Source organism: Oncorhynchus kisutch, linkage group LG30 (assembly GCF_002021735.2).
Source record: "Oncorhynchus kisutch isolate 150728-3 linkage group LG30, Okis_V2, whole genome shotgun sequence".
NCBI classification, from domain to species: domain Eukaryota; kingdom Metazoa; phylum Chordata; class Actinopteri; order Salmoniformes; family Salmonidae; genus Oncorhynchus; species Oncorhynchus kisutch.
In genome coordinates, this window is record NC_034203.2 from 19,921,216 (window position 1) to 19,948,788 (window position 27,573).

Below are 27,573 nucleotides of genomic sequence, written 5' to 3' on the forward strand. Positions count from 1 at the left end.
GAAATGCGATATCCAAGGAAGGAGACGGCCTGTTGGAAGAACGAGCATTTCTCAGCCTTGACGTACAGGTCATGCTCCAACAGTCGCCCAAGTACCCTGCGCACCAGAGACACAGGCGCGGCCCGTGTAGCGGAATAGACCAGAATATCATCGATGTAAACCACCACACCCTGACCGTGCAGATCCCTGAGAATCTCATCCACAAAAGATTGGAAGACTGCTGGAGCATTCTTCAACCCCAGCTGGCACAGGAAAGGCCCCCTCCTCCGGTCGCCCTTGCTGAAGCACCTCCTAGCTCCATGGGTGTTGGAGTGGTGGAGCTGGGAGATGGAACTGACAGAGCCCGATCTGGACGTCCGCGGGTCGCCAGCAAGTTGTCCAACCGAATGGATCGATCAATTGGTCCAAGGACAAGGTGGTGTCTCTACAGGCCAGCTCCCTACGGACGTCCTCACGCAAACTACACCTATAGTGATCGATCAAGGCCCTGTCGTTCCATCCCGCGCCAGCGGCCAAGGTCCGGAACTCTAGAGCAAAGTCCTGAGCACTCCTCCTCTCCTGCCTCAGATGGAACAGCCGTTCACCTGCCGCTCGACCCTCAGGTGGGTGATCAAACACGGCCCGAAAGCGGCGGGTGAACTCTGGGTAGTGGTCCCTCGCCGAGTCAGGATCGTTCCATACCGCGTTGGCCCACTCCAGGGCTTTACCTGCGAGGCAGAAGACGAGGGCGTTCACGCTCTCACCCCCCGAAGGAGCCGGACGAACAGTCGCCAGGTATAGGTCCATCTGGAGTAAGAAGCCCTGGCACCCGGCCGCCGTCCCATCATACTCCCTCGGGAGGGCGAGTCGAATTCCACTGTGCTCAGGCAATGAAGGAGAGGGTAGTGGTGCTGGTTGGGGTGTAGCTGATAACGGTGTGGGAAGGCCACCTCTCTCCCATCTCTCCATCGTCGCCATCACCTGATCCATGGCGGTCCCCAGTCGGTGTAACACTGCCGTGTGGTGTTGAACTCGCTCCTCCACGGACCCTGGAAGTGCGTCCGCTCCTGCTGACTCCATAATTATATTGGTGCAGTATTCTGTGATAACATGCGTCTTGGTGAGAGGTGTAGGAGTCAGGCGCAGGAGAGCAGGGATGTCTGAGAAGCGTGTTTTAATAATATAGTCCACCAATACAAACGGCACAGAAAAAAATCCCAAAACTACGCTCTCGAATACTCACGGAGGAACAAACACAGTTCCGACACTTTACATACACGTGCATAATAGCGAAAAAACAACAAACATCAAATACACTCGAGCGCAATACACACAAGTCTAATCCTGCACGAATTACGGCAGGTAACAGGTTCCCTATATACCAACAGAAATCAAAGCAATTGAAAACCAGGTGTGAAAAGGAACACAGATAAAACAACCAGAAAAAGAAAAAAGGGATCGGTAGCGGCTAGTAGACCGGCGACGCCGAGCGCCGAGCGCCGCCAGAACAGGGAGAGGAGTTACCTTCGGTAGAAGTCGTGACAATATTATACTGTAAAAATTCAGTTATAAATGATTTTGTCTTAGATAAAAATAAGTTGTCCTCCAGTAAACTTTGATTGCATTTCTAATATCCCCGTCCACGTGGAAAATCTATAGGAGTTATGTGAATGCCAATTAGATGATGATCCGATCGCATTCTGTCTCCTATTAAAACGTTTTAAACTTTTGATTCAAGAGAGAAAGAGACAAAGTAGTCAAGACAACTAGCTTGATTAAGTCTCCTCCATGTATATCTCACTAGGTCGGGTTTTTTAGTCTCCAAATATGTGTCCATAATATTTGTGATTTCCTTAAGGGCACGGTGATAGTTTGTAGAGCAATTACCTTTACGGTCCATTGAGGTACTTAACACTGTTATAGTCCTACCATAATGATTAGATCATTTGTTGCCCTTAAGTTCAATAAATTGGTATAAATGTTTTCGAAGAAGTGTGGATCATCCTGATTTGAACCATATAGATTAATGAGCCAATTCTCTTTCGTCCACTTTCATATTCAAAAGGGATCTACTTTCCTTGTGAATCATTCCTGACTATTTGCACATTCAGGTCCAAATTTTTGTTAATTAATATCATCACACCCTTTGAGTTCCTTTGTCCATGACAGAAAATTATTTCACCACCCCATTCCTTTTTCCATGCAACTTCATCTAAGGATGTAGTGTGAGTTTCTTGTAAACAGTATGTTATATTCCTTTTCTTTTAGTGATGTAAAGACTGACCTTCTTTTTTTATAATCTGATAAACCATTAGTTATAACTGGCTATACTTATTTCACCCCTTACCATAACTAGATACTATTCTCAGTCTAAACTGACCATAATTAGTGCTTGTAAAGTTACTGCCATAAGAGGTATTGTGAAGGTCAAAACTAGAGCTTTCAAATGTTGTGATATTTATAATTCAAGAAATAGGTTCTCGCGATATTTGCTTTATTCCCTTGCCTGTTTGCCTGTGAGCCAATGCCACAGATGAAAATTGAGACAAGATATTATGTGTGTAGAAAATCTGAGTAGGTTGATGTGTATGATATTGGATGTGATATAGTGTGTGTACGATGTCTGTATAAGAGTAAGACTATAATGTGTGATGTCAAAATAAATAATAACTCTGCCAATTTACATGGTTGAGTGTCTATGTGTGTAACATATAGTGCGTATAGCCTTAATATTCATGATAATTGTAATCCATATTGTATCACCATCATAGTTGCATCATAATTACCTTTAACATAATTGAAAAACACATCCCAGCATTTACATAGCAATTGATGTTTCACATGATCATGGGCAAGACCTTGCATTACTCTAGAGACGGCTTCACTACAGTACAAATGTATTCCGTATAATATGTTATTATTCCCCAATGCCCCTATTCTGATATCTCCCCCTTGCTTGTTGTAAACATACAGTATATAAATTTGCAGACAAATACATACAAAAGATAGACAAACAATAAACACATTAAATTATAAAACAGTTCTCAACAATAGAGAGAGAAAAGTGAGAGAAGAGAGCGAGATCAAGTGTGTGTGTGTATGTATAAGTCCATATGTGTAAGCAAGCATGTAATTGAGTACGTTTGTGTTCATATCCACTTCATAATGTTCAGATATTTTTACAGTTCCCATACCTTCTTTTTTTCGTAACCAGAAGTCCCTGTAGAATTTAGTACAGCCACGGTTTTATGGAGCTGTCTTGGAATAGCTGTCCATCTATAAAGAGTTTGTCCACAATGATAAAGGCACGCTTACCATTCTCCCTTTGTTGTCTTTGTACCAGATACAGTCTCTTATGTTCGTTTATCTCCCTTGGAAATTGGTCATTGAGACCGAATTTGGTCCCTTAAATGAAATGCTGGGCAGAAAGTAGTGGTGCAACAAATCGCAAAACTCATGGTATGGATCAGATCACAGTTGTGAGTCAAGGATCGGATAATTTTTTGGATCAGCAAAGAAAGAAATGAGACAAATATAACTTTGCTTTCCATTTATTACTGAAATAACACTTAAAGCAAGGAACTTTGCAATGTTTAAATAAAATATTAAAATAAAATATTAAATTCTCAATTAAATTAAAGTGCAATATGAGGCATGATACAGTCTTCCTTTGAACAATAGTGAATGAAAAAATTGCCTGTGTCAACATCATCAAAAAAAGTAAAGAAAGAAAGCAGAGCTTAAATTCAATTTTTTTAAATAAAAGATGAGGATGTCTACATTGTCTAGACCTCTTTGCAGTCACTATGTCCCCTGTCATAGAGAACACCCTCTCGCTAGGTACTGAAGAGCCAGGCACAGCCAGGTAGCATCTTGCCATCAATGGTAATGTGAGGGTATTTACTCATTGCTTTTCCACCATGCCAGTGGACCACCATCCATTGGAATGCTGCTTGTTGCCTTGTAGGATGCCACCTCCTCTTTGATGGTGTTGGCAAATGTTTTCCTGTGTCCTTGCTCGCAAAGGTCTCTCTGAAAAGCTCCTTCATGGTCAAATTATTTTGTGGAGGAGATGCCTCTGAGTCTGCTCCTGTCTGCTCTGTGGCTTGACCCTGCAGAAAAAATGACATTATATATTAAACTAATGATTTATTTTCATATTTCATCGAACAATAATTCTGGCAATAACATTTAATAAAAGCCATTATTATTCCAAATCAAAAATGGATGATTCTAATAGCAACAGAATAGACTAAGATTAGACAGTATGTTTATTATTTAAGTAATTCACTCGTATTAATTTTTTTACCTCTTCAGTGGCCACAATCTCAGTTGTGAGATCACTGTTTGTCCTCCGGCGTAGGGCAGGGTCTAGGTGAGACATCTCTAGTGATGATGCTGTCTTCCTCACTTGGGGCCATGGATTGTAGAATCCTTGTTTTCAGAGGTAGGATCATGGACACAGACGGTGCAGTTTCAGTGCTTAATTTTGATATTTTCCTGTTCATTAAGATCGGGTGCGCGAGCATGGCTCAAGCACTTTCACCATAATTTTAAACCCTTTGTTTTCCACAACAGACTATGGCCTCATGTCTGCAGTGATACACATCTCAATAAATTTGGTGATGGCTTTAGCAAAGGGCTGCTTAAAGAAGTTGTCTCTTGGCTGAGTTGGCTCCCGTCACTGACACTCCAGGGTGATGACACTTTAAAAATGTGGCCATGCTCAATGTTTTTCCATGATCATACAGCCTTCTTGTGGCACAATGCCTACACAACGTAACGGTGTTGTCCACAACCCTTCTTTCGTCATAATATTTGACAGGAAAGCCAAAATGCTCCCATTTGTGAGACTTAAATGAAGCGGGAGGCTTTTCCAGTTCTTCACCTCCTCTGCTAGCCATGGCTGTCACTACTCGTTTGTCCTTGCTTTTTGCAACGCAAGCATCCAGGATTGATTTGTTGGGATTCAACATGCCCCGTTCACGTGGACAGTACAAACAACTGCATTCTTCACATAATCAAATCAACCAACGTTGATCCACGTTTTACATGCGTGCAGAACTGTGGGGGCTGATCTGTACGGATCAGGGATCAACTACGGTCCGTTACAACATGAGCAAAAGGCAAACTCAGATCCATCATTCATTTACAAGCATTTCGCTACACTCGCATTAACATCTGCTAACCATGTGTATGTGACAAATACAATTTGATTTGATTTGATTCAGATGGCTCATTCATCACAAAACCCACTTATATTGCCAACTACTTTAATGATTTTTTCATTGGCAAGATTTGGAAACTTATCCATGACATACCAGCAACAAATGCTGACACTACACATGGCCATGCTATAACAGCTCAAATTACAAAAGGCAAGCATTGGGGCGGCAGGGTAGCCTAGTGGTTAGAGCGTTGGACTAGTAACCAAAAGGTTGCAAGTTGAAATCCCCGAGCTGACAAGGTACAAATCTGTCGCTCTGCCCCTGAACAAGGCAGTTAACCCACTGTTCATAGGCCGTCATTGAAAATAAGAATTTGTTCTTAACTGACTTGCCTAGTTAAATAAAGGTATAAAAAAAAATTTGAATTCTGTAAAGTGTGTCTGGAAGCGGTGAAAAAAAGACAAGCCACCAGGGTCTGACAACTTGGATGGAAGAATACTGAGAATAATAGCAGCTGATATTGCCACTTCAATTTGCCATATCTTCAATCTAAGCCTACTAGTGTGTGCCCTCAGGCCTGGAGGGAAGCAAAAGTAATTCCGCTAGCCAAGAAAAGTAAAGCCCTCTTTACTGGCTCAAATAGCTGACCAATCAGCCTGTTACCAACCCTCAGTACACTTTTAGAAAAAATAGTGTTTGACCAGATACAATGCTATTTTACTGTAAACAAATTGACAACAGACTTAAAGCACGCTTACAAGGATGGACATTCAACAAGCATGGTACTTACACACATGGCTGAGAAATTGGTGATAAAAAGATTGTGGGAGATGTTTTGTTAGACTCCAGTGAGGCTTTTGACATTATCGATCATAGTCTGCTGATGGAAAAATGTGTTATTGCGTTACACCCCCTGCTATATTGTGGATAAAGAGTTACCTGTCTAACAGAACACAGATGGTGTTCTTTAATGGCAGCCTCTCCAACATAATCCAGATGGAATTCCCCAGGGCAGTTGTCTAGGCACTTACTTTCTCCAATCTTTACTAATGACATGCCACACTTAATGTGTTGTGGAAAGTGTTATGAAATGTAATGTCCTGTAATAATACAAATGTGTAACTGTCTTAATGTTGCTGGACCCCAGGAATGGGGATCCTTAATAAATACAAATACAAATCTTTACATAATTTTGCTTCTGGTCAGTTTCCTTGTTGGCAGGCTATTCAGCTAAGTTGCTACAGGTGACTTCAGTTATTTTCCAAATGTTTCCTTTATTCATTGAATTTCTCTATGCCTGTGATGTACAGTTAGCAAAGCACTTAATTATTTCTTCAGAATATCTGAACTTTATCACAAAATATATCAGGTTCAGCTTTGGTAATTCAAAAATGCAATTTCAGCTCTGTACGTTCCAAAAAGGAAAATGATTTTGAGACCAGACAGTAACCTACCTCAGTGTCTTATTGGTCATTTTGTTACTTTACAGCCTTTATTCAAAAATGTGTTATCGTTTTTTCCCCTCATCAATCTACACACTACCCCATAATGACAAACTTTTTTTTACAATTGACCCTTTACTCAGTCCTTGGTTGAAGAATATTTGGCAGCGATTGAGTCTTCTTGGGTATGACTCCACAAGCTTGGCAAACCTGCATTTGGGGAGTTTCTACCATTTTTCTCTCCTGGTCCTCTCAAGCTCTATCAGGTTGGATGGGGAGTGTTGCTGCACAGCTATTTTCAGGTCTCTCCAGAGAGGATCTAGTTTGGGCTCTGGCTGGACCACTCAAGGACATTCAGAGACTTGTCCCGAAGCTCCTACTGTGTTGTCTTGGCTGTGTGCTTAGGGTCGTTGTCCTGTTGGAAGATGAACCTTTACCCCAGTCTGAGGTCCTGAGTGTTCTGGAGCAGGTATCAAGTATCTCTCTGTACTTTGCTCCGGTCATCTTTCCCTCTATCCTGACTAGTCTACCAGTCCCTGCCGCTGAAAAAATGACACTGGCCAAATCCAGACAACGCTGGGTCAATTGTGCACCACCATATGGGACTCCCAATCACGGCCGGTTGGGTTACAGCCTGGATTCAAACCAGATTGTCTGTTGTGACACCTCAAGCACTGAGATGCAGTGCCATAGACCACTGCGCCACTCGGGAGTTAATACTTGGTGGAAGGACCTTTGGCAGCCCTTACAGCTGTGAATCATTTTGAATAAGATTCTCAACTCTTAGGGCAACATGTCACAAAGCGGTGTACATATACCAGCCTAAAACCCCAAAGAGCAAGCAAAGCAGATGCGGATGCACATTAAATTTGGTTCAGAATCATTGAAGGACAGCAATTATAAAACCTTGTCTCTTTCAATACAGAGGATCAACAACATTGTATTCACTCCACATTTCTGGTAAACATTATCATTGGGAGAAAGGAGAGGGGTATAAAGAGGTAGAGAGAGAGAGAGAGACAGAGGGGTCAAAGAGAGAGAGATGGAGAGGAGGATTAAAGAATAGAGGTAGAAAGAGAGGGGATGGAGAGTGAGATAATGAGGGTGAAAGAAGTGGAGAGAGAGAGAACTGACAGACGGGAATGCAATTGACTTACAGTTGAAGTCGGAAGTTTACATACTCCTTAGCCAAATACATTTAAACTCAGTTTTTCACAATTCCTGTCTTTTAATCCTAGTAAAAAGTCCCTGTCTTCGGTCAGTTAGGATCACCACTTTATTTAAAGAATTTGAAAGTGTCAGAATAATAGTAGAGAGAATGAATTATTTCAGCATTTATTTATTTCATCACATTCCCAGTGGGTCAGAAGTTTACATACACTCAATTAGTATTTGGTAGCATTACCTTTAAATTGTTTAACTTGGGTCAAACGCTTCAGGTAGCCTTCCACAAGCTTCCCACAATAAGAATTGTTTTTCTCCTCCTGACAGAGCTGGTGTAACTGAGTCAGGTTTATATGCCTCCTTGCTCGCACATGCTTTTTCAGTTCTGCCCACAAATATTCTATAGGATTGAGCTCAGGGGTTTGATGGCACTCCAATACCTTGACTTTGTTGTCCTTAAGCCATTTTGCCACAACTTTGGAAGTATGGTTGTGGTCATTGTCCATTTGGAAGACCCATTTGTGACCAAGCTTTAACATCCTGACTGATGTCTTGAGATGTTGCTTCAATATATCCACATAATTTCCTTCCACATGATACCATCTATTTTGTGAAGTGAACCAGTCCCTCCTGCAGCAAAGCACCCCCACAACATGATGCTGCCACGCCCGTGCTTGAGATCGTGTTCTTCGGCTTGCAAGCCTCCCTCTTTTTCCTCCAAACATAAAGATGGTCATTATGGCCAAACAGTTCTATTTCTGCTTCATCAGACCAGAGGATATTTCTCCAAAAAGTATGATCTTTGTCCCCATGTGCAGTTTCAAACCGTAGTCTGGCTTTTTATGGAGGTTTTGGAGCAGTGGCTTCTTCCTTGCTAAATGGCCTTTCAGGTTATGTCGATATAGGACTCGTTTTACTGTGGATATAGACACTTTTGTACATGTTTCCTCCAGCATCTTCACAAGGTCCTTTGCTGTTGTTCTGTGATTGATTTGCACTTTTCGCACCAAAGTACATTCAACTCTAGGAGACAGAACGCATCTCCTTCCTGAGCGGTATGACGGCTGCGTGGTCCCATGGTGTTTATACTTGCGTACTATTGTTTGTACAGATGAACGTGTTACCTTCAGGCATGTTACCTTGTTGGAAAAACTAAGTAGATGTCCTAACCGGCTTGCCAAAACTATGGTTTGTTAACAAGAAATTTGTGGAGTGGTTGAAAAACGAGGTTGGAGTCATTAAAACAAATTTCCACAAATGTCTTGTTAACAAACTATAGTTTTGGCATGTCAGTTAGGATATCTACTTTGTGCATGATACAAGTAATTTTTCCAACAATTGGTTTCAGTTATAATTCACTACCACAATTCCAGTGGGTCAGAAGTTTACATACACTAAGTTGACTGTGCCTTTAAACAGCTTGGGAAATTCAAGAAAAGTATGGCTTTAGAAGCTTCTGGTAGGCTAATTGACATAATTCGAGTCAATTGGAGGTGTACCTGTGGATGTATTTCAAGGCCTACCTTCAAACTATGTGCCTCTTTGCTTGACATCATGGGAAAATCAAAAGAAATCAGCCAAGACCTAAAACAAAATTGTGTAGCACTCCACAAGCACTGGGGTGGCAGCATCATGTTGTGGGGGTGCTTTGCTGCAGGGGGGACTGGTGCACTTCACAAAGTAGATGGAATCATGAGGTAGGAAAGTTATGTGGATATATTGAAGCAACGTCTCAAAACATCAGTCAGGAAGTTAAAGCTTGGTCGCAAATGGGTCTTCCAAATGGACAATGATCCCAAGCATACTTCCAAAGTTGTGGCAGAATGGCCTAAGGACAATGAAGTCAAGGTATTGGAGTTGCCATCACACAGCCCTGACCTCAATCCTATGGAAGATTTGTGGGCAGAACTGAAAAAGTTCAACAATTTAAAGGCAATGCTACCACATACTAATTGAGTGTTTTATAAACTGAAAAAGCATGTGCGAGCAAGGAGGCCTACAAACATGACTCAGGTTTGACAAGACAAGCTCTGTCAGGAGGAATGGGCCAAACTTTACCCAACTTATTGTGGGAAGCTTGTGGAAGGCAAACTGAAACGTTGACCCAATTTAAAGGCAAAGCTACCAAATACTGATTGAGTGTATGTTAACTTCTGACTAAGTGGGAATGTGATGAAATAAATAAATGCTGAAATAAATCATTCTCTAGTATTATTCTGGCATTTCACATTCTTACAATAAAGTGGTGATCCTAACTGACCTAAGACGGGGAATTCTTACTCGGATTAAACGTTGGGAATTGTGAAAAACCGAGTTTAAATGTATTTGTCCAAGCTGTATGTAAACTTCCGACTTCAACTGTATGTACATAAAAAAAACACACAAAAAACTGTCTATTTTACAATTGTATTTTTTGTTTTGAACTCTTGTCCTTCCTCTACCCTCAACCTCTCCCATATAGGTATGATGTTCTTCCGGTTTGATTTGCCATGTCTTTCATGCTGTGCTCTTTTCAAAAAAAGTTATTGACCTGTGTGTTTTACAAACACAGCATGTTTTACATTAGTTATCTTGTTATTAGTTATTAGTCCCAGCCTTCAGCTCCATTCAACCCCTCCCATCAATCTCTTAACACCATCCACATTGGATTTCTATTTGCCATTTATTTTTCAACTGTTCTGTGATGTTTCACAACATTTCCGAACCTTTCTATTTCCATTTGTTCCTACAGGTTGTAAATTGAAAATAAACGTTTTTGCTAAAAGTATTGTATTATTGATCGATTGACTATGACTTTTTCAGATCGCCCAGTAGTGATAACAAATTATCTAATGATTCTGCCTCTTTGCAGCAAAATCTGCAGAGCTGGGAAGGTTGTATCCCCCATATAAATAGCATTCTATTGTTTGCAAGAATTTTGTATAATAATTTAATTGAAAAAGAATAGCTTTTGAATCCGGCGTCGTTTTGTGTGTCTTTTCATAAACCATGTGCCATGGAATCGGTACGTCAGAAATTTCTTCCCAAATATTTTGCAGTCTATATGGCACGGCTGTCAATTTGTTGGTCCTTAAATGAAACTGATATGAAAAAAATGTATCACAATTTTTCTTGAACCAATTATGGTTTTTAATGCAGGGCCGACAGCCAATGTATTCACTTAGGCAGCAAATGTGAACTTTGCAAGGGGAGTGTAGCCTTTCACTTGGCACTGCACCTCTGCAGGTGGTAGTTGTTAATGTTTCCTTACACTAGATGGCGCTATAATTCAAGTAAATGTTAACAAGTGGTTGCACTTACTTTATAAATGTAGCCTATTGTCAGAATTTTATTAGCAAGTTATATTGCATTACAACAGTCAATCAGAAAATGTAATGATTTTGTCACAATATAATTGAATATCCACCACTTCATTCAGGGTCATTTTCATTTGTCTTTTCACAGCCTGAAAAACTACCAGTTGCACACACTGTATTATTGCAGTAGCATGCACTCCCATTGCAATGAACAAACACTAGTTATATGTGTTGGTCTACAGGTTTAGGCTCTGGGCAGTGGACAACACAGGCCGTCGCTCCAGCCCAAGTGAGGTCACCATCAAGACCCCCTGCCCTGCTGTGGATGATGTCAAAGCACAAGGTGGGCATTCTCATGCATGGATGGACACTTTCAGTATCTGTATCTTGGTTTTCAGACTAATATTCTAACAGTAGTTACTAATCTGAAAACGTGTAGACGCACGTGTCTTGTCTCCACATACAGTACTGAGATTATATTTGTGTTGTTACAGAGATTGCAGACAAGATCTACAACCTGTTCAATGGTTACACAAGTGGCAAGGAGCAGCAGACGGCCTACAATACGCTGATGGATCTGGGCTCTCCCACCCTGCACCGTGTGCTCTACCACTACAACCAGCGTTATGAGAGCTTCGGAGAGTTCACCTGGAGATGCGAGGATGAACTGGGGCCTAGGTATCTATACTCTGTCTCTGTTTCTCTCTCTCTTTGTCCAAGAATATCAAGTCATATTGGTTAGGAAAGCACAACTACTGCCCAACCAACTGTCTAGTAGCGTCACAATCCATCCACACCTGGGTGGTGAAACTTGTGTTCGTTGTGTTTCAAACACAGACTGGTTTATAATAGATTCCAAGTACAGGGTTTGATTGTAGACGTAGTTTGTGTAAATTAGGTAAAGTGGAAATTCATTCAAACTGATTGGAGCAAATTCTACCTTTGAAATCTCTGTCCATTTACCACAAGCAGGAAGGCCCCCTAACTGGTTGCTCAGTGCAGGTACATTACTACAGTGCCTTGCAAAAGTATTCACACCTCTTGGCATTTTTCCTATTTTGTTTCCTAACAACCTGTAATTTAAATAGATTTTTATTTGGATTTCATGTAATGGACATACACAAAATAGTCCCAATTGTTGAAGTGAAATGAAAAAAATAACTTGTTTAGAAAAAAAGTGTGTGCATGTGTATTCACCCCCTTTGCTATGAAGCCCCTAAATAAGATCTGGTGCAACCAGGTACCTTCAGAAGTCACATAATTAGTTATAAAGTCCACCTGTGTGCAATCTTAAGTGTCACATGATCTGTCACATGATCTCAGTGTACACCTGTTCTGAAAGGCCCAAGAGTCTGCAACACCACTAAGCAAGGAGGACCACCAAGCAAGCGGCACTATGAAGGCCAAGGAGCTCTCCAAACAGGTCAGGAACAAAGTTGTGGAGAAGTACAGATCAGGGTTGGGTTATAAAAAAAAATCCTTAACTTTGAACATCCCAAGGAGCTGCATTAAATCCATTATTAAAACGTGGAAAGAATATGGCACCACAACAAACCTGCCACGAGAGGGCCGCCAACCAAAACTCACGGACCAGGCAAGGAGGACATTAATCAGAGAGGCAACAAAGAGACCAAAGATAACCCTGAAGGAGCTGCAAAGCTCCACAGTGGAGACTGGAGTATCTGTCCATTGGACCACTAAGTCATACAATCCAGAGCTGGGCTTTACAGAAGTGTGGCCAAAAACATAAGCAAACACATTTAGTGTTTGCCAAAAGGCATGTGGGAGAAGGTACTCTGGTCAGATGAGACTAAAATGAAGGAAAATGCTGTCTGGCGCAAACCCAACACCTCCATCACCCTGAGAACACCATCCCCACAGTGAAGCATGGTGGTGGCAGCATCATGCTGTGAGGATGTTTTTCATCGGCAGGAACTGAGAAACTTGTCAGAATTGAAAGAATGATTAATGATGCTAAATACAAGGAACATGGCTTGAGGGAAACCTGTTTCAGTCTTCCAAAGATTTGAGACTGGGTCGGAGGCTCACCTTCCAGCAGGACAATGACCCTAAGCATACTGCTAATGCAACACTTGAGTGGTTTAAGGGGAAACATTTAAATGTCTTGGAATGGCCTAGTCAAAGCCTAGACCTCAATCCAATTGAGAATCTGTGGTATGACTTAAAGATTGCTGTACACCAGCAGAACCCATCCAACTTGAAGGAGCTGGAGCAGTTTTGCCTTGAAGAATGGGCAAAAATCCCAGTGGCTAAATGTGCCAAGCTTATAGAGACATACCCCAAGAGACTTGCAGCTGTAATTGCTGCAAAAGGTGGCTCTACAAAGTATTGACTTTGGGGGGGAGGGGGGGGTGAATAGTTATGCACGCTCAAGTTCTGTTATTTTGTCTTATTTCTTGTTTGTTTCACAATTAAACATATTTTGCATCTTCAAATGATACAAACCACCCAGGTTATAAGGCAACAAAATAGGAAAAATGCCAAGGGGGTGAATACTTTCGCAAGCCACTGTATAATGTGACATTATAGCTAAATGTTTTAGAAACAGAGCCATGTGTCTGATATAAAATGTCTACGTACAGTTGCCTGTAGATGCACGGTGAAGCAGGTGAAACTGATTAAGACGTCTTTGACCCCGAGATTCCAAATCGGGGCCTTAGCTTCAAATTAAAGGTTGTTTTCAATGCCATATTGAGCCCATATTAGAAGGGTTGATGTAATTGGTTTGCTTCTGAAGTGTTAAATTAAAATACACTTACATTAACAGCCCCACATTTTCAGAGGGACGATTCACGTCAAGAATGCACTGACATTAGATGAAACCAAAGTAAGTGCATTTGAGGTGAGGTGTCGGAGACTATAAACATGGGTTTAGATTAACCTAGTAATCAATTGGACATTATCTCGCTAAACACCGTTATAGTGTTACGGAGGGTGGCTACCTTTTTACTTACGTCATACTGTAAGACTATTAGCTTGTTAGCATGTTGGCCAGGATTTTCCATGTTGTTCTAATGTGTTGTGATTGTGTAAGCCTGCTGTCTCAGGAAATGTGTCATAGGCATTATTGAAGAGATGTATTTGTAATATATTCTTAAATGTAAATGAGAATAATTTGAAAAGACATGGTTTGCATTGGACCTTATGTGTTGGGTGCACTGCCCTTGTAGCGTTGTTGGAGAACCCCCATCACTTGTTTACTTGTTCTGTACTCTCTACCATTTCTGAAGGGAACAATTTACCGCTTGGATCAAAGCAATGAGATGCTCCCTTCTACACACAACAATACAAAGCCGACAACATCGCCTGTACCTGGGCTTGTCTCCAGAAATGACATTCCTTGTTATGAAATCCTCAAATTCACTGGGGTTTCCCTGTCACAAACAATGTGAGCCATTGTAAATGCAACTTTCATTAGCTAGTCAAAATACAGATAATAGTCACCCACTCTGCCCCTGACTAAATTAAAACTTGTTTCAGCAGAGTAAACCATATGTTAAAATAAATGGATCTATCTTTATAAAGCAGGGGAAATATTCCTCTCCCAGCTTTTGTACATATCATATCTCACTGACAAGTTAGGTTGGCCCCTGTCAGAGAACATTTTTGTTGCTTTTTCCTGCAACATCGCGTGATGTTCATGCCAAACATAAACGTACAAAGTCTGTCTCCCGAGCCCGACACTTCTCTCCGTGTCCTGATCTTGTCATCGCTACAGGACTACCCATTACTAAAGGCATGGGGCTGGTTGTTGACTTAGAAATGATAGATGTTGGCTTGGTAGGAGAAAATCCTATCTTGAACATTTCACTCCCCCTCTGTCTCCTTTCCTGTACAGCCCAATAACTGACAGTTATTTTTATGACACATCCTAATCAGGCAATTTCCTGCGATGCTAAGTATTGTTATGGTTGGATTTCTGTTGATGACATGATAAGTGGAGCTCATGTTTTTGTGATTTAACATTTTTTGGTTAAAAAGGGTCTAATTTAATCAAGACTGTTTAGAAGATATAGGGATTTTCCTCAGACATTATTCTACCACAATTAGTCTTCCATTATCTCAATTTGCAGATGAGGACTGGACTGTCCTACCAACAAATATACTCCATATCTGGTTGTTAGTTATGGACAATACATGTACTGTACCATGAAAGTCCAACAGTTTACTTGCATGCAAGACATGAAATTGCGTGCATTCATATTGAATTGTATAACAACGTGTAACACAGAGACAGACTCATCATAGTGGTGTTTTCCTAGCATCATTGATGCTCTTTTGAACCAGTCCCTGGTCTCTGTGACTGGCTGTCTGAGGAATGCAGCTGATTGTTTCCTCTCCGACCAGTGAAAAGCAGTGGAGTCAAGGAGATTTGAAATAGGGGCCCTGGCAGAGTGGGAGAGCTCCAAAGTGTACCCTGGAAATGTGAGGCCATTTTCCACTTCTATACATGCTGGGATTTATGGTGACAACCGTTGCTATTTGGAGCCCAAAACCTTTTCTTGAAAAATTAAAGCATAACAAACCGCAAGATTTTTGTTTTAAGCAAATAAACATCTAAATTCCTTAAACCACTGAAATGTGGCAAGATATTAGAAACATAAATACATTTAGAAAAATTATATAAATGACAGCACCTCTACTACACAGATACCGATTATTTTATAATGACTTAATATGTATTTAAATTTTGACATCGTTAAAGTACCATTTATATTCTTTAATCAAGAGTTCTCTGCAGATAATACGTTGGGAGTATTTAAGCTGTTGTTCTGCCCTATTTGACTATCATCTGCAAATGGGATGTTGCTTAGTTTCTCTATGTAAATGTACTGGGTATCCAGTATTCAGGGCGACAGTAGCCTAGCAGTTAGACCGTTGGGCCAGTTCGAATGCCTGAGCCGACAATATGAAAAATCTGTCGATGTACCCTTGAGCAAGACACTTATTTTGCTCACGGGGTGCCGTACTTCTATGTAACCCTGTAAAACAACACATTTCAATGCATCTATCTGGTGTATGTAATTAAAAAAACTGGCCCCTAGTTTGGAATACAAAATCTAAAATATGAGGATGCTTAACATTACAAGCACAGCTTTCACCTATTGAATGCAAATACCTGGAAATATGACACTCCATTACAGTATGTTCATGAAACAGTGATAGTGTCCTTGTTTGGAAAGTCTCACCTCCTGACACTTAAAGCACATGAAGAAGCTGTCCTCATTGCACCTTGTGCCTGGTCTAACAACAAAACAATGAGTTAAGAGTTAAGAGGTATGTCTGAAAACATTGGATTCTGTGGAACATAATCTTAGGAATGCTTTGAATGTAGGAGTTGGGAGGGATGACATTATTAAAAAAAAAAAATTAAATTAATAACAAAAATGTATTGTGGGTCGACAAAAACGTCTCACTCTTTACATTACAGTTTGGTGGTCCTGGTTTGGCCAATGAGTGAGGTGAAGCCATGTCTGAGGAATCAGGCGCTCTTTCCATCAGTTGCTGTTTCTGTTAGCCACTTATCCTGGAGACAGCTTCATCACTTTCAACATCATCACTTTCTGAACATGGGTAGACCCTGTACAGGTTATGAAATGGATGAATAACAGTCAAGTATTGACCTAAGAATGATTTATTCCACCTCATGCCCAGTCTCCTTCTGAAGGGAAGAGGTGGGTTTAGAGTCTGTCGTATTATGATGTAGTGTAAAAACAATGGTGAGGCCACCGCAACGTGTGATTTATGAGTGACCCGCTCTATCCAACGTTTGACTTGTATCATTTAAGGTGAGAACACCAAATACTAAAATCTTACCTCAATCCAGACAGAGGTCCATATTTTATGTATTAAGTATTTCCATCAATCTTACTTTTTCTTCTTGTACTTTTGAGCAAAATTCTACAAGAAATCGAGATCAACAAATTTGAAAGGGCATTGTGTGAAGGCCTTGCCTACAGTGCCTTCAGAAAGTATTCAGAACCCTGGACTTTTTCCACATTTTGCTTTGTTACAGCCTTATTCTACAATGGATTAAATAAAACTATTTCCTCATCAATCTACACACAATACCCCATAATTACAAAGCAAAAACAGATTTTTGAAATTTTGGCAAATTTATAAAAAAATAAAACACATACCTTATTTACATAAGTATTCAGACCCTTTGCTATGAGACTCAAAATTGAGCTCAAGTGCATTCTGTTTCCATTGATCACCCTATCCACATCGATGGAACAGTAGTGGAGAGGGTAGCAAGTTTTAAGTTCCTTGGCATACACATCACAGACAAACTGAATTGGTCCACTCACACAGACAGCATCGTGAAGAAGGCGCAGCAGCGCCTCTTCAACCTCAGGAGGCTGAAGAAATTCGGCTTGTCACCAAAAGCACTCACAAACTTCTACAGATGCACAATCGAGAGCATCCTGGCGGGGTGTATCACCGCCTGGTATGGCAACTGCACCGCCCTCAACCGTAAGGCTATCCAGAGGGTAGTGAGGTCTGCACAACGCATCACCGGGGGCAAACTACCTGCCCTCCAGGACACCTACACCACCCGATGCTACAGGAAGGCCATAAAGATCATCAAGGACATCAACCACCCGAGCCACTGCCTGTTCACCCCGCTGTCATCCAGAAGGCGAGGTCAGTACAGGTGCATCAAAGCTGGGACCGAGAGACTGAAAAACAGCTTCTATCTCAAGGCCATCAGACTGTTAAACAGCCACCACTAACATTGAGTGGCTGCTGCCAACACACTGTCAATGACACTGACTCAACTCCAGCCACTTTAATAATGGGAATTGATGGGAAATTATGTAAATATATCACTAGCCACTTTAAACAATGCTACCTTATATAATGTTACTTACCCTACATTATTCATCTCATATGCATATGTATATACTGTACTCTATATCATCGACTGCATCCTTATGTAATACATGTATCACTAGCCACTTTAACTATGCCACTTTGTTTACATACTCATCTCATATGTTATACTGTACTCGATATCATCTACTGTATCTTGCCTATGCTGCTTTGTACCATCACTCATTCATATATCCTTATGTACATATTCCTTATCCCCTTACACTGTGTATAAGACAGTAGTTTTTTTGGAATTGTTAGTTAGATTACTTGTTCGTTATTACTGCATTGTCGGAACTAGAAGCACAAGCATTTCGCTACACTCGCATTAACATCTGCTAACCATGTGTATGTGACAAATACAATTTGATTTGATTTGATTTGATTTGAACTTTATTGGAGTCCACCTGTGGTATATTCAATTGATTGGACATGATTTAGAAAGGCACACACCTGTCTATATATGGTCCCACAGTTGACAGTGTATGTCAGAACAAAAACCAAGCCATGAGGATGAAGAAATTGTCCATAGAGCTCTGAGACAGAATTGTGTCGAGGCAATGATCTGGAGAAGGGTACCAAAAAATGTCTGCAGCATTGAATGTCCCCAAGAACATGGTGGCCTCCATTCTTAAATGGAAGAAGTTTGAAACCACCAAGACTCTTCCTAGAGCTGGCCGCCTGGCCAACCTGAGCAATCGGGGGAGAAGGACCTTGGTCAGGGCGTTGACCAACAACCCAATGGTCACTCTGACAGAGTTCCTCTGTGGTGATGGGAGAACCTTCCAGATGGAGAAACATCTTTGCAGCACTCCACCAATCAGGGCTTTATGGTAGAGTGGCCAGACGGAAGCCACTCCTCAGTAAATGGCACATGACAGCCCGCTTGGAGTTTGGCAAAAGGCACCATGACAAACAAGATTCTCTGGTCTGATGAAACCAAGATTGAACTCTTTGGTCTGAATGCCAAGCGTCACGTCTGGAGGAAACCTTGCACCATCCCTACGGTGAAGCATGGTGGTAACAGCTTCATGCTGTGGGGATGTTTTTCAATGGCAAGGACTGGGAGACTAGTCATGATCGAAAGATGAACCGCGCAAAGTACAGAGAGATCCTTGATGAAAACCTGCTCCAGAGGGCTGAGGACCTCAGACTGGGATGAAGGTTCACCTTCCAACAAGACAACGACCCTAAGCACACAGTCAAGACAAGGCAGGAGTGGCTTCGGAGCAAGTTTCTGAATTTTCTTGAGTGGCCCAGCCAAAGCCTGGACTTGAACCAGATCGAACATCTCTGGAGAGACCTGAAAATAGCTGTGCAGCAGCGCTCCACATCCAACCTGACATACCTTGAGAGGATCTGCAGAGAAGAATGAGAGAAACTCCCCAAATACAGGTGTACAAGCTTGCAGCATCATACCCAAGAAGGCTTGAGGCTATAATCACTGCCAAAAGTGCTTCAACAAAGTACTCAGTAAAGGGTCTGAATACTTACTTAAATGTCATACTGTAAGTAATTATAGGTCATATTTCATAGAAATCTGGCAACCCTGGGCAGTTAGTTTAAGAATCAGTATGTCATGATTACCAATAGTTATCCATGTTATAGACACCTGTACATATCATGTCTATACTGTGGATCACTGTGGCAGGTGCAATGGACCATAGCCTTCCATTCAATACTACATAAGTTGTTTGCTGAGGAGTGTTGTGCTGTGTTCCTTTGCAGGAAAGCATTTATTTTTTTAGCCTTATTTACCATTAAAGGAACCTGATTTGAAGGTAGTGTGTGTTTGCTGAGTAGTGCCTTGTTGTGTTCCTTTGCAGGAAAGCTGGTCTGATTCTCTCCCAGCTGGATGACCTGAGTGGCTGGTGCAGGGGTCTTCTCCAGGAGCCCAAGATTGGCCTGCGCAGGATGTCCCTCAAGTACCTGTCCTGCCGCTACACAGACACCAAGGCCTTTGGTCTCAACTGGGTGGACCTGGGCCAGGATGTGCGAAAGGCCTGCGACGAACAGAACCTGCCAGTCATGTACAATGATTATGGGGAGCCCAAAGAACGTTGAACGTCACACAACAAATAATGGTTCTTGAGGAGTTGGAAGTGTGCTTTTGGGGTTATCGTCATGTCTGCTTTTCAAATATTGTATGTTCTAACCCATATTTACAGTTATAGGAACCTGATTTCAAGGTAGGGTGTATTTGAGAAGCAAATAGGGTTTATTTCAACAATTACTAGAGCAAGGTATAACAGTAATGCTTTACTGCATTTAGACAGCACTTTTCATGACTTTTGGGAAATTTGGAAGTTGCACCAACAATCCCATCCCCAAAATGCATATATTATGATGGCGAAGATTCAGTTATTTAACATGTTGAATGTAGTATTCAAGTATAAATTCATATTTAAGCTGTTGTACATGTATGGAGATAGGCAGTATATGAATTTGTGGTAAATTTCAGAAGTTTGGGAGTTCATGTACAGTTTGACATGGTTTTAGTCTCTAAGGGCTCTATTGAATCCGCATTGCGGAAGTACAGCTTTACAGAGTGATTGTAATTTAAAGGCGTTGTTCCTGCTTTAGCGTAGACTGCATTCATGGTAAACGCTGCATATTGGAAATTATCTTTACATTCTATTGCGTAATGCTTCAGCTTTACAGACTGATAGAGCCTTAAATGTTTAAAGTTGCCAAACCCAAATGACAGTATTTGCTACATCAATAAATTCCTAATTATTCTGAAATCAAATGGCTATCTTTGAATCAGTATTTCTATTACAAAATGAAAGATAACAGAAAATCAATGTTTTATATTGTTTATCTGTAGTATGTTTATAGATCTAATCCTATCATACTGTATGTGTCTTAAGAATATACATGTGCAACAGGTGTTGTTGATACTGTAAAAACACAAACTCAACTAACATGCCAGTGTTTGATACCTTTCTTTTATTATAATAATTGTTCATACATTTACTACAATAGCATTTCAAAGCAGCACACACTTGCAATTAATATCAACCAAATACTGACTGTTTTCTTGAATACATTTTTTGGGGCTCCTAACACATTCCTTAATGGAGTAGTTGTCCCCATAACATAGACTTGAAAACCAATGCTTGTAGATATTTTCATAGGTTCACCAATGCATTAAATAACAGCACAGAACAGTGGTTTGCTTCTGTAAATATTGTATTACACATGATTTGTATTATAACATTGATAACAGTGGACATCAGCTGTAAGGATATCTTGCATTATGAGAAAGCCATTGGTATGTTTCTTTTTGTGCAATTTGCACGAGAGGTGTGAGCATTCATTATGTATAGTTGTTATATGTATATTCATTTTGGAGAGGTTTGTTTATTCAATACAGTGAAGTGGATTAGAAAAATTGACAGATTAAAATGCTTAACAAAATTAATTATCCATCAGAAGTGATTCAGAATTGTTACCATACACAACATAAGCTGATGAAAACAACACAAATCTGCATGTTAGATATAGTAGTTTATGTGGATAATCTAATGTTCCCTTTTTCACTTTGATCTTTGCTATTTCAAAAAATAATAAAGAATATATGATCAAATGTGGATTGTTGGACATTCTGGAAAAAAAGTTACCTTATCAGTCACCACTTCTAGGCCTTGTTCCTTTTTACTCAGTTAACTCAAGTCAATGTAAAACTGATGGGAATGTTTCTTATGGATTGTAGAGCCTCACACAAAATTACAATGCCTAAAGACATGTAAATGCAACATGTAAAGTGTTGGTCCCATGTTTCATGAGCTGAAATAAAAGATCCCAGAAATTATCCATACGCAAAAAAAGCTTCTCTCAAATTTTGTGCACAAATTTGTTTAATCCCTATTAGTGAAGCATTTCTCCTTTGCCAAAATAATTCCATCCACCTGACAGGTGTGGCATATCAAGAAGCTTATTTCATGATCATTAAACCGCATGATCATTGTCCTGGGGACAATAAAAGGCCACTCTTAAATGTGCAGTTTTGTCACACAACACAATACCACAGAAGTTTTGAGGGAGAGTGCAATTGGCATGCTGACTGTAGGAACGTCCACTAGAGCTGTTGCCAGAGAATTGAATGTTAATTTCTCTGCCATAAGCCGCCTCCATCGTCATTTTAGAGAATTTGGCAGCATACCTCACAACTTCAGACCATGTGTAACCACGGCAGCCCAGGACCTCCACATCTGACTTCACCTACGTTATGGTCTGAAACGAGCCATCCGTACAGCTGCTGAAACTGTCGGTTTGCACAACCAAAGAATTTCTGCACAGAAACCGTCTCTACAGGTTTGTCATCCTCACTAGGATTTTGACCTGACTGCAGTTTGACGTCATGACGAATGCTCACCTTCGATGGCTATTGGCACACTGGAGAAGTGTGCTCTTTTTGGATGAATCCTAGTTTCAACTGTACAGGACAGATATGTTTTATTTTACCTTTAGTTACAGTGCCTTGCGAAAGTATTCAGCCCCCTTGAACTTTGCGACCTTTTGCCACATTTCAGGCTTCAAACATAAAGATATAAAACTGTATTTTTTTGTGAAGAATCAACAACAAGTGGGACACAATCATGAAGTGGAACGACATTTATTGGATATTTCAAACTTTTTTAACAAATTAAAAACTGAAAAATTGGGCGTGCAAAATTATTCAGCCCCCTTAAGTTAATACTTTGTAGCGCCACCTTTTGCTGCGATTACAGCTGTAAGTCGCTTGGGGTATGTCTCTATCAGTTTTGCACATCGAGAGACTGAAATATTTTCCCATTCCTCCTTGCAAAACAGCTCGAGCTCAGTGAGGTTGGATGAAGAGCATTTGTGAACAGCAGTTTTCAGTTCTTTCCACAGATTCTCGATTGGATTCAGGTCTGGACTTTGACTTGGCCATTCTAACACCTGGATATGTTTATTTTTGAACCATTCCATTGTAGATTTTGCTTTATGTTTTGGATCATTGTCTTGTTGGAAGACAAATCTCCGTCCCAGTCTCAGGTCTTTTGCAGACTCCATCAGGTTTTTTCCAGAATGGTCCTGTATTTGGCTCCATCCATCTTCCCATCAATTTTAACCATCTTCCCTGTCCCTGCTGAAGAAAAGCAGGCCCAAACCATGATGCTGCCACCACCATGTTTGACTGTGGGGATGGTGTGTTCAGGGTGATGAGCTGTGTTGCTTTTACGCCAAACATAACGTTTTGCATTGTTGCCAAAAAGTTCAATTTTGGTTTCATCTGACCAGAGCACCTTCTTCCACATGTTTGGTGTGTCTCCCAGGTGGCTTGTGACAAACTTTAAACGACACTTTTTATGGATATCTTTAAGAAATGGCTTTCTTCTTGCCACTCTTCCATAAAGGCCAGATTTGTGCAATATACGACTGATTGTTGTCCTATGGACAGAGTCTCCCACCTCAGCTGTAGATCTCTGCAGTTCATCCAGAGTGATCATGGGCCTCTTGGCTGCATCTCTGATCAGTCTTCTCCTTGTATGAGCTGAAAGTTTAGAGGGACGGCCAGGTCTTGGTAGATTTGCAGTGGTCTGATACTCCTTTCATTTCAATATTATCGCTTGCACCGTGCTCCTTGGGATGTTTAAAGCTTGGGAAATCTTTTTGTATCCAAATCCGGCTTTAAACTTCTTCACAACAGTATCTCGGACCTGCCTGGTGTGTTCCTTGTTCTTCATGATGCTCTCTGCGCTTTTAACGGACCTCTGAGACTATCACAGTGCAGGTGCATTTATACAGAGACTTGATTACACACAGGTGGATTGTATTTATCATCATTAGTCATTTAGGTCAACATTGGATCATTCAGAGATCCTCACTGAACTTCTGGAGAGAGTTTGCTGCACTGAAAGTAAAGGGGCTGAATAATTTTGCACACCCAATTTTTCAGTTTTTGATTTGTTAAAAAAGTTTGAAATATCCAATAAATGTCGTTCCACTTCATGATTGTGTCCCACTTGTTGTTGATTCTTCACAAAAGAATACAGTTTTATATCTTTATGTTTGAAGCCTGAAATGTGGCAAAAGGTCGCAAAGTTCAAGGGGGCCGAATACTTTCGCAAGGCACTGTAACTGGGCAAGTCAGTTAAGAACAAATTCTTATTTTCAATGACGGCCTAGGAACTGCCCCCTGTTCAGGGGCAGAACGACAGATTTGTACCTTGTCAGCTCGGGGGTTTGAACTTGCAACCTTCCGGTTACTAGTCCAACGCTCTAACCACTAGTTTACCCTGCCGCCCCAGATAGCAGACAGTGTGTATGGCGTCATGTGGGCGAGTGGTTTGCTGATGTCAATGTTATAAACCGAGTGCCCCATGGTGGAAGTGGGGTTATGGTATGGGCAGGCATAAGCTACAGATATCAAAAACAATTGCATTTTATCCATGGTAATTTGAATTTAGAGATACAGTGATGAGATCCTGAGGCCCATTGTCATGCCATTCCTCCACCACCATCATCTCATGTTTCAGCATGATAATTCATGGCCTCTTGTTGCAAGGATTTGTACACAATTCCTGTAAACTGAAAATGTCCCAGTTCTTCCATGGCCTGCATACTCACCAGACATGTCACCCATTGAGCATGTTTGGGATACTCTGGATCGACATTTACGACATCGTGTTCCAGTTCCTGCCAATATGCAGCAACTTCACACAGCATTCCATAGGCAACAACTTCGGGACAACATTCCATAGGCCTCAATCAACAGTCAGATCAACTTTATGCAAAGGAGATGTGTCACACTGCATGAGGCAAATGGCTGTCACACCATATACTGACTGGTTTTCTGATCCATGTCCCTACTTTTTTTTTTACTAAGTTATATGTGACCAACAGATGCATATCTGTATTTCCAGTCATGTGAAATCCATAGATTAGGGCCTAATTAATATATTTCAATATTTTTTCCTTATAGCTTTGTTTATTTGGTATATTTTCTTAACTCTTTCTTGAACTACATTGTTGGTTAAGGGCTTGTAACTAAGCATTTCACGGTAAGGTCTAAACCTAACTGTATTTGGCTCATGTGACAAATAAAGTTTGATTTGATTTGAAATTGTTGCATGTTTTTCAGTGTATATTCTTACGGGCAAGAGATACAGATAGTACTGTATGTGTTTCCCTTATGTTCAGAGGAGTGTGGAGACTCAAAAACAAACAAGTTAGATCAAATCAGCATCTGACAAAGTTACAGTTTATTCAATTATCAAGAGTAAAATACAGTATAGTATCACACAGAACAAGACGACACTTAGGTATAATATTTGTTTAGAATATTTCTTGAGAAAACTGCTACATCTTACAACTCTCTAAGCATAAAGTGTTAAGTTAGGTACCTATGATATGCTTACATGTGTATTATGTGATATGATGTTGAAATACTGTAGACTTCCGTAACTACATCTACATGGGACATTAGACATTTCCCAAATATATTATTCTATACAAGTTAGTCGTCTTTACAGATTATTTATAGTGTTGAAATCCTAAAATCTTGAAAGACTGTTTTTATTTTTGGTTAAAAGAGATAGCCTTCATTGCTCTCTAATAGGAAAACAAACTGGAAATACATAATGACCAGGGGTGAAGTTCATCTTGTTGTTTCATTGTGAGCCAGCCTTGGCCTATCCCGTTCCATCGTTCATAGCAGTCCTGCTTCCAAGTATTTGGCTTTGCTCTTGTTCTCCTCTGCATTTGGATCACGGCAAGTGCATTCATCCTGATCACAGTCGGCCCCAAACTGAATGACCTGTCAATCAGTCAAGTAACCAGGAGATTAGAAACAAATCTCAAGTGACAATAAAATCACAACCAGGGGTCAATTCTCCAATTGAACCAACACATCTACAAGGTAATAGCAGACGTTTAACAATGCAATAATCTATGCCATTAATAGTATTGCATGGTATTATATATTTGAGCTCTACACACTTTTTATTTCTTCACAATTTCAAAGACAAACAAATGTCTCCCAAGAGATTAATAAAGGGAGTGATGTCAAATAGTTCACCATGGATTTAACAGTGAGAAACCTTGAGTGGGGGAGGGAATACACCACAGTGGTGAACGGATGAACACATGTTAAGAATCAACAATAGGTTGCCAAGTCTTGTCTAGGACGCAGGCCATCCCCACAGGTTGCAAAATAAACTCAGATGCCCTGCAAAGCATTCTGTTGCAAGAAATGTGAACTAAGCTAGGTTAATGCAGAGGCTAGCCTACCTTTTATTTCATTGATGATTAATGGAGGTAATAGTTTTATTGAAGACTTAGCAACTGTTCCAGAAGGTCAAGAAGAGAAAATCAGATCCCATTAAAAGTATGTTTGTTTGGCAACAAAGTGTCTCCTAAGCCTAATGTTGGTTCATTGATGGAGGCTGTGGTGAGCCAAATGATATATTGCAATATGTAGGGAATAGGGTGTAATTTGGGACAAAGCCATACCCTGCTGCCTTTGCTTTGTTCTAATGACTTCTGAACAACAGAGACTGGATGTTTTTCCTGCTTGCGTCAAACAAAAGCCAATAATTTGACTGTTTTGTATGCAGTTTTGAGTAGTTGCTAACCAATGTTTATCACAACTTCAATAAACTCTTTTGAAAATGGAATAATATATGTTTCAGAGACAAGTCGTGTCAATTTAAGAATTATTTAAGAATTAATTGAATGAAAGATTTGCACTGTACAAAAATGTAGAACACATTGTGGTTTATCGAACTTATTAGGCCGCATTTGATCAATCACATCAGATCTTTATCAGAGCTGATCTCATTGGTCAAAAGACCAATTAGTGGAACAAATATTAAAATGGTGCTGCCTTTGTAAACACAGATTGACATGTTTGTGCTTAAACTGGAAGCGAGTGGACTGAGTCGTCTTCTAGTCTACTGTCCAAGTCTGCTGCCAGCTCGGACTTTGGACCCAAAACCAGACTCTACAAATCAAAGTGCCCAGGAGACCAGAGGAGTTTCCATGGGCTGCATAAACACCAGTGCTCCACAGTTCCACTGGACCCACAGTGGCAGGATGCTGTCGCTCACGGTTTATTTCACTTTCTCAGAGCTTGATAGTTTAACTGGTGTTTTACAGTTACAGAAGACCACAGACACCTGGCCTTCCCCTCATAAAATACTATTTAGCAGGCGATTTATTTATGACAGGCACTCCGTTGCTTAGCTTACTCATTCAAGGGGGAACCGGCAGTGGCCGCGCTACCACCATGAGTCATAGGTACGGACATGAGAGAGTCGAATGACCTCCAGTTAGCTGGCTGCAGCAGACTCTCAGGAATGAATAGGCAGTATGCATATACAGTAGGCAAAGTAGCAGGTATGTGGGAGAAAAACATCGCCACTGCAGTAGACTGACTCATATGGAAGCATAGAAAAAAGCAGGCAATTTAAGGAGGTGTATGGGGGTGACGATGAAAACAGGTAAATGTACCTTTCTGGTTGAGAGGGTGGATGGACAGCAGTCCCCTCCATCATACTCGCAGTAGGCCCTGTTGTTGATGGTGTCACACCAACCATCTCCCCCAAAGGGCTGGAAAAAAAGGAAACACTTATTAAAAGGTAGCATCCGCAAGATGAG

At 40.8% G+C, this 27,573-nt stretch overlaps 2 protein-coding genes across 8 annotated transcripts in view; one reads left to right on the forward strand and one right to left on the reverse strand.

The window, feature by feature from the left end:
• Positions 1-21,535, forward strand: part of LOC109875211 (astrotactin-1) — a 261,237-nt gene extending 239,702 nt beyond the window's left edge. For all 7 annotated transcript variants that reach the window (XM_020467457.2, XM_020467459.2, XM_020467458.2 and 4 more), the window contains 3 exons: positions 11,292-11,392; positions 11,544-11,727; positions 19,773-21,535. In XM_020467457.2, the coding sequence (XP_020323046.1) occupies positions 11,292-11,392; positions 11,544-11,727; positions 19,773-20,010 (523 nt within the window). In that variant the 3' untranslated portion in view covers positions 20,011-21,535. The remainder of the gene's footprint in view (positions 1-11,291; positions 11,393-11,543; positions 11,728-19,772) is intronic.
• Positions 21,536-25,150: 3,615 nt separating this feature from the next.
• The window catches only part of LOC109875453 (pappalysin-2), an 85,996-nt gene continuing 83,573 nt past the window's right edge, over positions 25,151-27,573 (reverse strand). Inside the window, exons 23-24 of the mRNA XM_020467792.2 lie at positions 27,427-27,525; positions 25,151-25,732 (exon numbers count right to left, since the gene is read on the reverse strand). Coding sequence (XP_020323381.1) covers positions 25,625-25,732; positions 27,427-27,525 — 207 coding nt within the window. The 3' untranslated portion in view covers positions 25,151-25,624. The remainder of the gene's footprint in view (positions 25,733-27,426; positions 27,526-27,573) is intronic.